The sequence below is a fragment of the Mustela lutreola genome, chromosome 3, assembly GCF_030435805.1.
Source record: "Mustela lutreola isolate mMusLut2 chromosome 3, mMusLut2.pri, whole genome shotgun sequence".
Lineage (NCBI taxonomy): Eukaryota > Metazoa > Chordata > Mammalia > Carnivora > Mustelidae > Mustela > Mustela lutreola.
Window position 1 is genome coordinate 167268614 of NC_081292.1, and position 14549 is coordinate 167283162.

General features: G+C 51.5%; 1 protein-coding gene across 28 annotated transcripts in view; it reads right to left on the reverse strand.

Annotated features, from left to right (window-relative positions):
• The window catches only part of LRRFIP1 (LRR binding FLII interacting protein 1), a 134058-nt gene extending 119884 nt beyond the window's left edge, over window positions 1-14174 (reverse strand). For 11 of the 28 annotated variants that reach the window (XM_059167590.1, XM_059167580.1, XM_059167586.1 and 8 more), the window contains exon 1: window positions 13988-14163. In XM_059167590.1, coding sequence (XP_059023573.1) covers window positions 13988-14083 — 96 coding nt within the window. In that variant the 5' untranslated portion in view covers window positions 14084-14163. Of the gene's footprint in view, window positions 1-13987 lie in introns of all 28 variants that reach the window. The other 17 variants (XM_059167598.1, XM_059167593.1, XM_059167600.1 and 14 more) reach the window with 8 other exon arrangements.
• Between the last annotated feature and the right edge of the window lie 375 nt (window positions 14175-14549).

The window sequence follows — 14549 nt, forward strand, 5'->3', positions numbered from 1 at the left end:
TGTCCATCCATCCATCCATCCATCCGTCTCTCTGCTCACTCGCTCATTTTGAGGACCACAAATGCGAGGTACAATTAACCACCTTCAATCCCAGCCCAACATGCTTTGTTTTCTCAAAGGTGGTCAAGCACCTCCACAGCCTGACCGCAGAGAGGCCATTGGGAACCGTTTAGGTAACAGGCTGCCCTGATTCCACCCTATGAGGGATGAGTGGTTAGCAAGAGAATAGCAAGAGAAGGCACAGAGCCAAACAGAGGCCATTTACCGCAATGTCCCCCCGCCCCCCGCAAAAGGCTGAAGAGTGTGGGGTCTTCCTATGCTCTTGAGGTAAGGCTTGATTCAGCAATGCCTTTTTGTAAGGGACAGGACTCTGCACATGCACAGAACAGAAGCTGATATTCCACGAGACAGACTCTTGTCATACTTATGCTTTCCTGGCACGATGGGGGCTGCACACAGGGTCAGACTCCAGGGAAACTGAGGCATGAGGATGTGTCAGGGAAGGCTGGATCCTTGCTGCCCCCCAGCTCTCCCTGATGAGCCGGGGGATGCGGGGGTCTGTGGTCATTGTGGTGATGGTGACCCTAGTCTCTTTTCTCCTTGCCTCCACAAGGACCTGAAAGATTCAGGGGTCTGGAAGCCTGGAGAAGGACTGCTTGCGGACAGCGGCTCCTGCCCTTCCTCTCCCCAGCTCTACCTCCCACCTTCCCTGGCTCTCACACTAGGCTCAAACTTGCTTCCTCCCCTACTTTTAGAACAAAGCAACAGCACCCCGAAAGAGAAGTGTTCTGCGTTAAGAAAAATGCAGAGCTCCTGGGGTCAGTGAGCATCTGCTCCAAGTTCAGAAGCAGCTACAAGCCAGCCTGAAACATCTAGGTGTTAAGAGTCTTTACAATTTTCTGACAGTAGTACTTTACATTTGCAAAGCCCTTGAGGCTCTGCGTGCATGATCTCAACTATTTTCTCCTTTGGGCCTCATGCGAACACCATGAGACACACAGCAGGTGCTATCCCTCCTTATGGTTAAAGAAGCCAGTGCTGAGTGGGGCTTGTCTCCAGGCACCCTACCCCCACCCACTTCCCTAGGCATCTCAGAATCTGGAGGCTGGAGCAGAGACTGGATCTGGAGCCTGAAGCCTGGAGTAGAGCTCAGAGCCCAGAACCTAGAACCTGGAGCCAAGCCTTGAGTAGATCCCAGGGCCCAGAACCTAGAACATGGAGCCTGGAGTCGAGCTCAGAGCCCAGAGCCTAGAACCTAGAACCCAGAGCTGAGCCTGGAGCAGGGCCCAGAGCCTAGAACCTAAAACCTGGAGTCTAGAGTCTGGGGAGAGCCTAGAACCTCGAACCGAAACCTAGAAGCCAGAGAAGAGCCTGGTGCTAAGGGCAGGATCCAAGTCTCTGTCTGTCAGTCTGAATCTCTGTAAATGTGGATGGGGGGGGGCACTGAAAACACATGGTCTATGGCCAGAACAAACCCCTGCCTCATTTTAGAGGGGAGGTGTGTGAGGAGACATGGTTGCCCTGGAGAGCGGCAGGAGTCCCTGCCCGAAGCATCGTGTGCTCATCCCCTTGGTCCTCCCAACTCTGAATCATCACTGCCTTTTATAGGTGGGAACACCGAGGGTCCCCATGGTCTGTCCAAGGTGGCAAAGCCAGCAAACGGTGACCCCAGGCTGCAGACCCAGGTCTTCCAACTCAGAGTCCAGCCCTGACCCTCTAGGCTGTGTGTTCTCAAGGATGAGAAAAATACCTCTCATGGGAATCAGGAAGAAAATTTATTTCACTTTTTCTTTTAGGACTTCCCCACTGCCGTCCATTCCTGAAAGCAGCTCTCAGGCCAGGGGAAACCCAAGATCAGCTAACGCAGCCCGGGCCTTGGCGGCACATCCGGAACAGCCGTGGTCCGTGGGTGGTACGGGCCTCTGGCTGGCGAGTTCTGACAAGGCTATCAGTATGAAGACAGCATGGTTCTGTCTCTTGGTCTATTGTGACATCGGGTGAGGCTTCAGGATTTAGCAAGAGTCATGAGTGGAAGCCACACTTTGTAACCTACGTGGAAATTCTGACAAAAGTGGCTCCAGCTACTTGGGAGAGAAATCCCACCTCCAGAGGTTTTCCCATCAGTGTGAAGACCAGTCAGCACCCACTGTGGGTGGGGAGGAATTCCCCTTCCTGCTTCGATCTCTATTCACCCAGCAGGTGGTTCCCAAGTGGCTCCTATGTGCTGGGCTTGGGGGGTCCCCCGGTGATGGGCCCTAGTGCAGCCCCCAAGGAGAGCCCCCCTGGATGGGAGACAGGAGCTGCTAAAGGAAGCAGCCAGCGGATAAGTGTGACAGGAGGAGGAGGACTGGGGGACACATACTGCGCATTCCAGGTCCTGTGTGGGAGATGCACAGGCCTGAGGCTTCCCAGGAGGAGGGAGAGCCAGCCAGGAGGGGATGGGAGGACTGAGTGCTCCCTGAGGAGGCCTAGACCTCAGCCACCAACGTGCCTCACTGGTCCCCAGCTGCCCCGTCTTTGTCCCACAATGGAGGAGCTGAAGCTCTGAGCCAGCAAAGGCCCATGTCCCAGAGGTCCTGGGCAGCAGAGCTGGCCGCTTCTAGGTCTGCTGAAGAGAGAAGCTATCCCTGACAAACACGGCCCCGGCATAAGGAAGGAAACCTGCTGGTGTCTGTGAAATCCAATAGCTCAAAATTTTAAAAAACTGCAAAATGGAATAAACAATTATTTCTGTATCACTGATGGCGTATTAGTACATGGGTCAAAAAAGAGACAACGGGCCCAAAATGGAGTCACTTGTGCTAAGCACCACGTCGGCAAACCAAGACTTAGAATCCTACCTAAGCACAGTTTCAGCCTTTCCCAGGAGCGTAACTATCACAGGTCAGTCTGGAGTCACAGGGTCAGCCCCAGGGAGGTACCCTGCCAACCGGATCCCTGCCATCTCCCACATGGAGGAGGAGGTCTTGCCTCAAACAATCCACTCTTTGCCAGAAAATTCCTTTTCCTGTCCCTCCGGCCCAGACAAGACTTCCATTTCCTGCAGGTCCGAGGGGGCTCCCTTTACTTCTAGATGGGACTCTGCCCGTTTATGGATCACTGAATGAAGCTGGTAAGGTCTTCACATTGACTCCGCTGGATTTTAGGTATTTTTTTTTTTAAGATTTTATTTTTTATTTGACAGATAGAGATCACAAGTAGGTAGAGAAGCAGGCAGAGGGCGGAGGGGGGGAGCAGGCTCCCCGCTGAGCAGAGAGCCCAATGTGGGGCTCGATCCCAGGACCCTGGACCTGAGCTGAAGGCTGAGGCATTAGCCCACTGAGCCACCCAGGTGCCCCTGGATTTTAGTTATTAACATACGTGATGCTCTCACTCATTAACACTTTCTCATGTGACATCATTTTAATAAGCCAGTAATCAGAGATCTCGGGGACAGTCTGCCAAACTGCAAGGCTGTGCTCTCATTCTGTCCTCCACTCCACATAAGTGGGAACCACCATGTTCTATTTCGGGAATGTTGGGAAGATGTTTAGGAAAGAAAGAATACATGAAAACCATGACATTGTTCACACACACATAAAACCCCCCAAAAATCCAAGCGAAAGAGATCTGTCAAGCCAAAAGGAATCCTAGAGCTGAATTTTCAGTTAAAGAGAAGGATGGCACCCAGCATGTTTTCCTTCACAGATGCACATCACAATGGAAGCCAGAGGTCTAAGCCACGGAGGGGAAGATGACAGACCCAGAACATTGTCATGATTAAGTCACTCCTGTCTCATGCCTGCAGCCCAAGGGAGACCCACACGCCCTGGTGCCAAGGGCACGGAGAGGGCACGGAGAGGGCACGGACAGCGCTGATTTTCACTGGGGGAGAAGGGAGAGGTAGCCTGCCTACCACTTTCTCAGGAACAAGTGTCCGGGCACCAGGCAGGGACCAGCAGTCTAGTGGTCTATTTTAAGAAGTTCAGCTGTGAACAGCAAAAGCAACATACTTTTTAGGAAATATGGGGACAATCTTAATCCTATGGAAATGTCCTGTTGCTGAACTTTCTGATGCCCCACACACATCCCCTTCTACCTGGGGGCCTCTCTGCAGGGGGGACTCTGGAGTCCTGATGGGCAGCCAGCACCCCCCAAGGCTGAAGTGGGGGCTTCCCTTATTCCTCCTCTGGCAGCACACCTGGGATTTCGAAGGAGGGGGTGATGCTGGCAGGTACACTCCTGAGGTCTGTGGCTCTCATTGGATAATGCAGCTGCTTGGGCTCCCTGCCCGTTTGCTCCCTGACCTTAGAGTGTCACTCTAAGCCTAGCTTCACACTATCCTAAGGCTTTCCCCTGGCTGCTCTCTTTCTCCCAGCTGTGGGCACCCATGGCCATGCCACCATCGGGGTGAGTGGTGGATGGCAGACTCAGATGGAGGCACCTGGCTCTGTGTCCAGACAGCTCCTGGCAGTGTGCCCCCGTCCTCAGTCTCCCTGGCATGAAGCCAGCAGGCAGGAGGCAGAGCCCATGGCCAGTGTGAGGCTGTGCCCCTGACTGAGGGCAGAGGCCGCTCTCAGCACCTGCGAGCACCACGCTATCCCTGGAGTGCACCTGAGCCCCGGCCTCCTCGGGGAGGAGGGGTAAAAGCTCTGCTGCACCAGCATGGACTCAAGTTCCAACTGAACCACACCTGACATGATCCATCCTGTCGGCAGCATACCGGGGGTAGTAGGAAACGGGTTTCCTCAATGGGCAGAAGGGAGACACGTGGCCCCATAGGATGTCACTCAAAATACGACGCCTTAGCAGCTCCTGCCTTCATGTTGAAAACAGAGGGCCCATCCCATCCTGATGCTGGGCTCTACACATCCTCTGGATGCCAAGGAAGCCACGGGACCCTGAAGGTGCACATGGAGCTGAGGTGGATGCATTCCGTGTGCTCACCTGGCGTCCATCTTGCTGGTCCCAAGGCCCTGGCCGCCCCTGCACACAGGCACCGTCCAACCCTGGGGCACATCCCGTCCAGTCCTCTCTCTGGATTTGGATCCAGCCCCCAGAAGGCAGGGGACCCCAGGGTTCAGTTAGTGCCCACATGGACTGGGCCACTGGCTCTGCATGTCCCTGGCCCTGTTCCTTACTCTAACCCCCCTGGGGAATGTAGTTCTTCTTCCACAAAGGAAAGGAGGCTCTGACACATGGACACTATACCCTCCATGGTCTCCCGGTTTCCAAAGGCTGACTGTGCTCCTCCTATGGACCCGCATGTGTCCCCAGATTGGACTGGGTTCTGGCCATAGTTAGCCAGTCCTGCCCCCCGGACCCCTGTGTCCTCCTTCCTCTGTGCCTGGTCATGGGTGATGCTCAGCCCTGCTCTGCATGATGGCCCACACCTTTGTCACAGCATATTTTAGCCAAGAAGAAATCACTGATGTAAAGCTGTGCTGCATATCTGGTGGCCACGAGCCATAAGTGGCTATTTAAATTTAAATGCATTAAAATTAAACAAAATTTGAGATGTAAGGGGTGTCTGCCTGCCTCCATCGGTTGAGTGTCCAGGTCTTCATTTCAGTCAGGGCATGGTCTTGGGGTTGTGGGATTGAGCCCTGTGTCCAGTTATGCGCTCAGCGGGGAATCTGCTTCACCCCCCGCCCTTGCCCTGCCCCCTGCTTGTGCTCACTCTTTTTCAAGTAAATGAATAAAATCTTTTAAAAAATTTAAGATGCATTTCTCAGGTGCACTAGGCACAGGGCAGGTGCTGAGCAGTCACACACGGCTGGTGGCCACCAGACACAGAGCAGGGAGAGAGGACCATCATCACCAGCACTGTTCTGGATGATTTTAAGACCTCTCTGGGATCATTTACAGCAGTATCTTAGGGCACCTGGGAGGGAGACACATTAGCTGTTTGGTCAACATGCAAATCCCATCTCTTGTCAACCTGGAAAACTGCCTCCATGCCTAAGGGATCTCATAAAACAAGGTGAAAAATGAAAATAAAAGAAATCAAGGGTAATGGTAAAGAAAGAAGGGACAAATTTATGAGATGGAGCTTAAAAGCAAAACAAAAAACTTAGATCTCCTGGTTCCTTTAGGTTGAAATATTGTCGTGAGCATTTCTTCCCCCAAGCCAAGAAAGGCTGGAAGTGTCGCAGTATACCACGCCAGCAAATGGCTCTGGCTTTTACATACTTGCTGATCCGAGGGTTTACCCACTGCCAAGACCATATCACATTCTGCCTACCTAAACTCTCCAGGTATTTTATGTTTGCTTTATATCTCTGATCTTAGAGAATTTTCCAAACAAATACATGAATTATCCTTGATGCATGCAGCTATGAAAATTTTATTTTTTTATAAGTCCCTTTGTTTGTTCACCTAATTTGATATTTTATTCCACTCTCAATGAAAGAAGATCATCGTGACTGGTTCCTTTCTCTGGGCTGTATGGACATTAGAGATTATTCTGTCCTGGTATAAATCTCAGGTTAATTTTCAACATTCTTCTCAATCCCACCATCCCCTTAATCAAAACCAGAACTCTACCTGTAGGGACCAAATTAGAGAGGTTTGGTTTGCTAGCATTAAGCAATAGTCCCTTCCAACACTGATGCTGTTTAGGGCATTGGCCTGGTAAATGGGAGACCCGGGTTCAGATTCCAGGCTGTGTGCCTGTGCCCTGAGGAGGTAGTGAGTGGATTAGCACTTTAGCCACACTACCATGCCCCTGGTGCCGTCGGACTCGCATCCTGTGACACCTCCCCTCCTGGTCTTTGACCAAATGGTTCTCATAGTGTTTTAGTGCCTCATTCTCAGAGCTGAATGGACAGCTGAGGATCACCATGCATCTGGGAGAGGCGTCAAGATGAAAGATAGAGGCCATCACAGACAAAGGGCAAAAAGAAACAGGTAATAATACAGCAGACAAAAGAAAAGTTTTGGAGAAAACAACAACAACAAATTAATATCCTCAGAATGACAAGAAAAGGTGCCACATTTGTGAATCAGAGAGGATGCCATAAAAAGGGAACAAAGAATAACAACCGACAAAACCCCCACCTTTTAGAAATTGAATACAGAACAGATAAGTTTAGCAGAAAGCATGGAAGATAAAGGTGAGTGATCTCCTACAAAGCATCACCAAGAGAAGAAAGTTAGGGAAAGGCAATGAAAAGAAAGTTATTCCCAGCAAAAGAGCTGCTATAAAGGAGAGACAGGAAATGATGGGGAGGGGAAAATTCAGAGAACTTCCCAGAACTTTAGGATACATGTCTTCAGATCCAATGGCCCCATGAATGCTCAATTAATGGAAAATAACCCATTCAGAGCACTGAGACCAAGAGAAGGTCCTAAAAGCTTCTTGAAAGTAAAGGCAGAGATTATACAAGATATTGGAGATACACAATGCATCAAAATTCTCAAAGCAACCCTGAAGGCTGGAATACAGTGGAAAATAATATCTTAAAATTGTGGTAGAAAATAGCTTTAAATTTTACTTTCTTGATCACTATTAGTTTATTTTATTGAAGAGGCAATTCAGTCACATGGTTCAATATCCAAAGAGCATCAGGGCTCTTGGGTGGCTTTTGCGTCCTACTCTTGATTTCTGCTCAGGTCATGATCTCAGTGTCTCAAACTAGAGCTCCATGCTCAGCAGGGTGTGTGCTTGAAGTTCTCTCTCTCCCGCTGCCCCTCCCTCACTCTTTCTCTTTTTCTCCAAAATAAATAAATAAATAAATCTTGAAAAATTTGTCCAAAAAGCATTAAAAGTGACACTTGACCAATTCTGCTGGCCTCCCAGGGTTTACTCATGCAAATACAGACAAATCATCGCCTTTCTCACAAAAGGGACAGCACACTGTTTTTTTTTTTTTGTTTTTTTTGTTTTTTTTTTGTTTTTTTCCTGCACATTGCTTCGTTCAGTTAATGACACATGCTAGAAATCATTTCAAAGAATACATAGAAATCTTTGTCATTCTTTGGAAAATTATTTTTAACCTAGAACGCTACAGTCAGCCAAACTATCAATCAAGTACGGGGGTAGAATAAAGACATGTTCAGACATGGAAACACTTGGAAAAGGCATTCTTTTTCAGGATGCTACTGTAGGATGTGTTCCAGCAAAATGAGAGAGTAATCTCAGGAGGAAGATAATACGGCATCAGGCAAGGAGGGATCCAACAACAATAGAAAAGTGGGGAACTCTCAGATTGGCAAAGGGAAAGGGAAAGGGAAGGGGAGCCAAAGTCTAGAGAGGGTCTAGAGGACAGATGTTTCCCGGGGTCCATATCCAGGAGGGGACAAAGGAGAAATGGTAGGCTGTCTGGTTTGTTGAATCACCCAGGAAATAGTACTGGGAGGGGTCCTGTTGAAAAGTTTTTGAAGAACTGGGTGTGACAGCTATGTCAACAGGAGAGCAATTGGGAAAAAAGAAAAAAATACAAGTCATGAACTCTGGAAAAGTCAGAAAGCTGTCCAGGGACAGAAATGTCAGAGCGTGAGGCTTGGCTCCACAGCCAAACCACACATGATGTCATCGTCATCACTCTACCTTTACGAGGTGCTTTTCACAAAAGAGCACATATACCCTCATAAACGCCCATGGAAAGTGCACTCAAAATGTTCCCATTTTACCTACGGGACAAGTAAGGCACAAAGTGGTGAAGCAACCTGCCCGAGGTCACAGAGCACATGGCAGAACCAGGGTTTGAACCGGGGAATCTCACTGTACTAGCACCATACTCTCTACCTGTCTGTAGTTCTACTGCAACATAACTGTGGTGTGAGGATGGGGGGACACAGAAGTGGTGGGAAGGCCTGAGTGGGGTCCCCTCCCCCAGCCAGGAAACTAATGGTCCGTGTCTACACTCAGATGATCAATAGACTGCACACGCATATAATTTTTAAACATGGAGCTAATCACCAGATTGGTCAGGGTCTTGTCAGGCCATTAAGAACTTGGCCTTTATGCAGTGATACGAGAAGCCATTGGGGAGTTTTAATTAGAGAGGCGACATGAGCTGACATATTTTCAAGGATCACCCAGCTGCTATGTGGAGAATGGCCTGAGAATGTGGGACAAGGGTAAAAACACACATTACCTTGGTTAAATAAACATTACATTTCAGAAGTCAAGAGAATGAAAAAACAAACAAACTCCAAAAACGGGGATAGACATCGTAAGGACAGAAGAATATCAATTCTCCCATGAACCATCAAACCTGATGGCCAGAGGTCAGCTGGGGACAACAGAGCCAGAGATGGGAAGCAAGTCAGCTTGACTGCAGGACACAACCTGTAGCTTGGCCTCAGATAGAGCCAAGAACTGAATCCAGAAAGTGGAAGCAGCTGAATGTTGAACGGGCACCTTCTTAGTTATCTTAGGCATCACCAGCTCCCGTGAGCCCACTTCTCTATGTCAGACAGAGAGACTCTAAACTCTGCTGGTGGGACTCCATGTAATTATGGGGGAAGCTTCTCGGTGAGGCTGGCACCCTGCAAGCCTCCGAGGCTACCTCAATTCCCACCTGCCCCCTTTCTAACCCTGAACCCTGACAAGACTCATGAGCGACAGGCTCAACTGGACTCTAGGTCCCCTGATTTCCACCCATCGTGCCACTTCTGCAGGCCACCCACATAAAACTCACAGCCCTAACCATGAGGCCAGTGAGTCACGAGGGTCACCCAGAAGGGGGAGAGGGCGACAGCTGGCGCTCACACAGAAATAGCTGTGGGGAGGGGCCTGCACATCATCAGGACTGTTCACAGCTGAGCTCCTGATTCTGTTCCAACCAGTGTCCTGGATCACAAACCACTGACAACACTGGATGACACCATCCAGTCCATGGCCCCCATGTCTGTAGCTGCCGGCCCACCTCAGAAAAGTTGCCTCCCCCGGAACAAAGGCATGAGGGGGACAGTTTGGCTGTAGCAACATGACAGAGGTTTTAGGATGAGAATGTCCTATATGTACAAGGCTACCCAGCAAGTTCATTCCTAAGTTGGGGTCCCTAGAGGCAGAGCCTGAGGCAGGTATTTTTGTGTGGTTCTGTATCTGGGGAGCACAGCCAGCAGAAGAGGGGTGAAGAGAGCGGCAGGGGTAGGAGGTGGCCTTCGCCAGAGTGTGCCCTCAGCCCCATCCCACAGGGAGATCTGGCACCAGAGTCATTCCAACTTGAAGTGAAGGGAGGGGACATTTTATAACCTCACACCCCTCAGGCAACAGCTGCAGGCTGCCCCAGGGGTGGGGGGTGGGACACCCCTCCCCCACAGCGACTCCTGGGTGGCCAGGGGCACTTTTCTCCTGACAAGACAGCTGTGAACCCCCAGCAGCTGGCGCTCCCAGCAGTTGGCCATGGAGTCAGCACCCTCTCACAGGAGGGACCTGGGGGGCACCATCTGTACCCCAGGGATGGCATTGCAATGGGTAGCTCTTGGAGAGGAGGCTGTGGAGACAGTCATAGGGGAGGGAATCAGCCCAGGCCCCTGTGGCCACAGGGGGTGACTCACTCACCAGCACCATTAAAGGGCCCAGCAAGTTCATTAATAGGGCAGCTTGCATGTTATTTTATTTTTTAATTTTTAAATTTTTTAAAAAATTTGAAATTTTTTATGATAAAAATTTTAAATAAAAAAATTATAATAAAAATTCATAAAATTTTATTTTTTATTTTTAAAATTTAAAAAATTTTAAATTTAAAAATTTTTAAAAAAATTTTGTTGTCCTTCTCTGTTTGAGAGGAATACTGTGAATTGTCTCAGGCAATTCACCTCAGCAATTGCCTCAGTGCTGAATGAGAAGCTTGGGAGGCTATCAAAAATCCTGAGCCAAATGTTAAACATGGCAGGAGGGAAAAATATATCTGCTTTCAAGACACCTTCCCCCAGGGTGTGAGAAACACTGTTCATGCCTTCAGCGGTGAGGAGTGTCTCCAAGTGCTTACTGGACATTTTTCCTGACAACGTCTTGCCCGAATTCTACCTCGGAAGCAAGCTACTTGTGCTAATGCATCTATACTGTTTTCAAGTTACAAGTCCATTTACCTTAAACCAGCCTCAGGTTAAACCACAACGGAACCGCAGAAATAGGAAAGTGTCAGCCTCTACAGGTCAGAGCACTGCTTCGATCCCTCCGCAGAAGTAGCTGAGCTCCTCTCCCAGTCCTGCCCACCCCAGCTCAGAAGGTTCCGGTTATTCTCTAGATGTGCCTTCCCAGACGCCTGACTTTTGTCCACCCACCCCCTGCCACCTTCTGAAAGAGTCCCCAGTTTTCATTCAGGCCCCTCAGCTCCCCAAGGGCTTTGGAAGCAGCAGCCAACTTTCCCCATTTCCAGGATGGGCCTGATGGGTCACAGGCTAGGACTCCCCCGGCCCTGCACACGGTCACCCAGGGGCTGGTGTGGGCGGCTCAGTTAGCAGTCCTGCTCATAGTTTGGCTTGCCGGGCAGGGTGGGGTGGTGCCACGGGAGCCAAGGAGATCTGTCAGGGAAGATGCGTCCAGTTCTCAAGAGAGAGACTGGGTGTGGGCTCCTGGGGGGGTGGGGGGGAAGTGTGGGAACAAAAGGCATGTCAGCCCGAAGGTGAGGCTACCCAAAGAGGGCAGCTCAGCAGAGCCTGCTGCAAGGTGCTATGGAGAGAAGCAGCCACTGGTGGGGCTGACCAGGAATCCATGCTCCAGCCAATATATTCCCTTTGTGGAGGCCAGTGAAGGTCAGCGTTCCTGTCCCTTCAAAATAACTCAAAATGCCACTTCCTCTAGGAAGCCACCTCTGATTGCCATTCCTATTCCCCTCAATAAACTGGAATTTTCTCATTTCCAAACTTTCCAGGCACAACATTTATGGACTTTTAATATCAGATCTCTTCCTGTTTTCTGTGACTGTTATTTATAGGTCAAACCCCTTTCTGACCCAACTCTTCATGGTTGGACCCTTTTCAGGTCCATCCCTGAATCCCAGTCTCCGTAGGACAGGTGTTTGGAGAGCCCAGAATGCATCTGCTGAATCAGCGAGCAAATAAGAATGTACTACACTTCAGACGAATTTGTTAATTTTTATAAGAACTGAAGAACTCAAAGGTGAACAGACACTTGCCATTTGAATCGTGATTCTAATTTTTACAGTTGGGAAAATATGATTCAATTTGTGATAAAACATAAAATGTTGCCCCTGCTCCCTCCGACATTATAGATTCCCGCCACTCAGCACTTACAACAAGCCAATCCATGGTTTAGTTTTATCAGGAGGATAGGTGGGTGGGGCTCACGTTTACTCACTGTATGGATGCTAGTCAAAATAACAAGAGGGGACTTCTTTGTCGCATTCTAGAGACAAGAGAACAGACACTCATGGGGGATGAATGACTCATTTCCCCAGGATCGCATAGCTCCTCTGTGAGGTGTGTGCATGTTCACAGGACAGGACTGACTCCACAGTCTGAATCTGTCACTGCCCGCCACCTTCTCCCTGGCTGGGGCACGACCATGGCTTCCCAATCCTCAGGACATCAAGGATGTCAACCCAGGGAGCATCCCTAGTCTTTGCATCCAATCCAAGCCAGCAGACACGAGGTAGACTTTGGGAGCTCTCGCTCTTCTGGTTCCTTTGTCCCTAAGCACCGACAGAAAGACAAGACCCAGGGATCATCCACTGGTCACCTCTGGTCTCCCAGAGAATGCTTGTTTGGTCCTATGGTCAAATACATACCTAAGTGACTATCCTAGCAGGCCTGGGATTATATGCAAGCTAAGTGAGCAAATTCTGCTCCGAAGAGGTGACTTCCATACCAGGTGTAGGGAGTAAGAATTAGAGGAGCCAGGTGGAAGCAGGGAGATGCTGGCCTAGGTGATGGGGAAGGTCTCACAGAGGACAACCTGCAGTGGGTTTTAAGGGATGTCTATGAGTTTGCCTGGAAAGCCCTTTTCCTTTTCACACAGAGAAAAACCAAAGTCTTGATCCATTCCAATATTCAACAAATACTGATTGACAGCCCTGTGTCCGTAAAGCAAAATCGAATATTTGCAACTAAAAACACCTAAGAAATGGTTATAGAGCGTACCTCGGGGCAAAAGACTGACTGACGAAACCAGAGCCTACAGCCTACATGGCCTGAAGTTTTTCCGTGTGAGCACAGAGTGGTATGCAGACGAGCTCCACATCATATCAGAACACTTAGAAGAGAGTGCGCGAAGGCGGTGGCGCCGGGTTGGGGGGTGAGGGGGGTTGGCGAACTGCACCTGTATAGTGAGTACACACACACAGGACACTGAAAAGGTACAAAAAGGGTCTGCGGGAAAAGTCAGGCGTCCTTTGACACTGGGCCCCCCCCACCCCTCCACCCCACCCCCCACCCAGCGAGCTGCGGCAGCCAATCCCAGGAGCAACCTTCCCATGTCACCAGTTTGTTTCACGCCAAGATTGGATCCTTGGAGGGAAAGACACTTGTCCAGCGCGCACACAGTGCTCCTTTCATTGCCAGCTGAAAGTTCGCCCCCAACATTTCAGATAAACTGCCCAGAAAACTTGGATCAAAGCCCCTTAGGCGCCAGGACCCGTTTGCAGGCTCGCTCCAGAAACACGATTCACAGTGACCCCAAGCTCAAGCCCAAGCCGCACCTCTGTGACAACTGAGGACCCATGGTTGCAGACAAGAAACAGGCCATTTCGCCAGGGCCATGTGGCCTCCGGGGACTGGCCATGGGCCTCCGGGGGCGGCCTACTCTACCCCCACCAAGCGGCAGGACAAAGCTGGGCACTGGCTCCTGACCCCGTGGGTTGCCCACCTCCGCCCCGCTCCCTGAGAGGGGGACACAGTGGCCCAATGGAGCAGGGGCGTGGGGGAGGGGTCAGAGTCGCCAGCCTGTCCCCAGGGGCCGGAGAACCGACATCCCTCTGGGCCCGCGCCCCTGCCCGCGCCGCCGCAGACGGACAGAGCGATCCACCGATGCGCGGCCGCTCCTGCGGCGCCCCCGCCCCCGGCTCCCAGCCGCGCGGGCTCGCCCGCCGCCCACCTCGCGCGCGATCTGGTTCAGCGCGTCGTCCTCCGCCGTCAGCCGCTCCCGGTTGGGGAGCCGCTTGCGCCCCGAGCCCTGCGTGCCCATGTCCATCGGCCACGCCGCCCGCTGCTGCCGCGGGGCTCGCCGCTCCCGCTGCTCTTGCCCCTCTCCGGCCGGTCCCGCTCCGCCCCTCCCTCCGCCGCGGCGTCATGGCGTCAGCAGGCGCGGGCCGGGGACGCGGGGACACGCTGGAGGGGGGGATGCGGGCCGGGGGCGCGGCGACACGCCGTAAGGCCGTAGGGTGGAGGGAACACGGGGCCGGGGTGCGGGACCACCTTGGAGCGGGAGGCGCGGGGCCGGGGGCGCAGCGACACGTTGGAGCAAGGGGGACACGCGTGCTGGGGCGCCCAGAGCCCTGCGGGGGACTCCAGGAGATGTGGACAGGGGCGCGGGGACGTCTGAGGAGGAGGCACGAGGACATGGCACCGGGGACCTGAGGGGACGCCAGGGGCCAGGGGCGGGGGAACGCCAGGTGACACTGGGCCAGGGACGCGCCGGAACCTCAAGCGTGGAGATG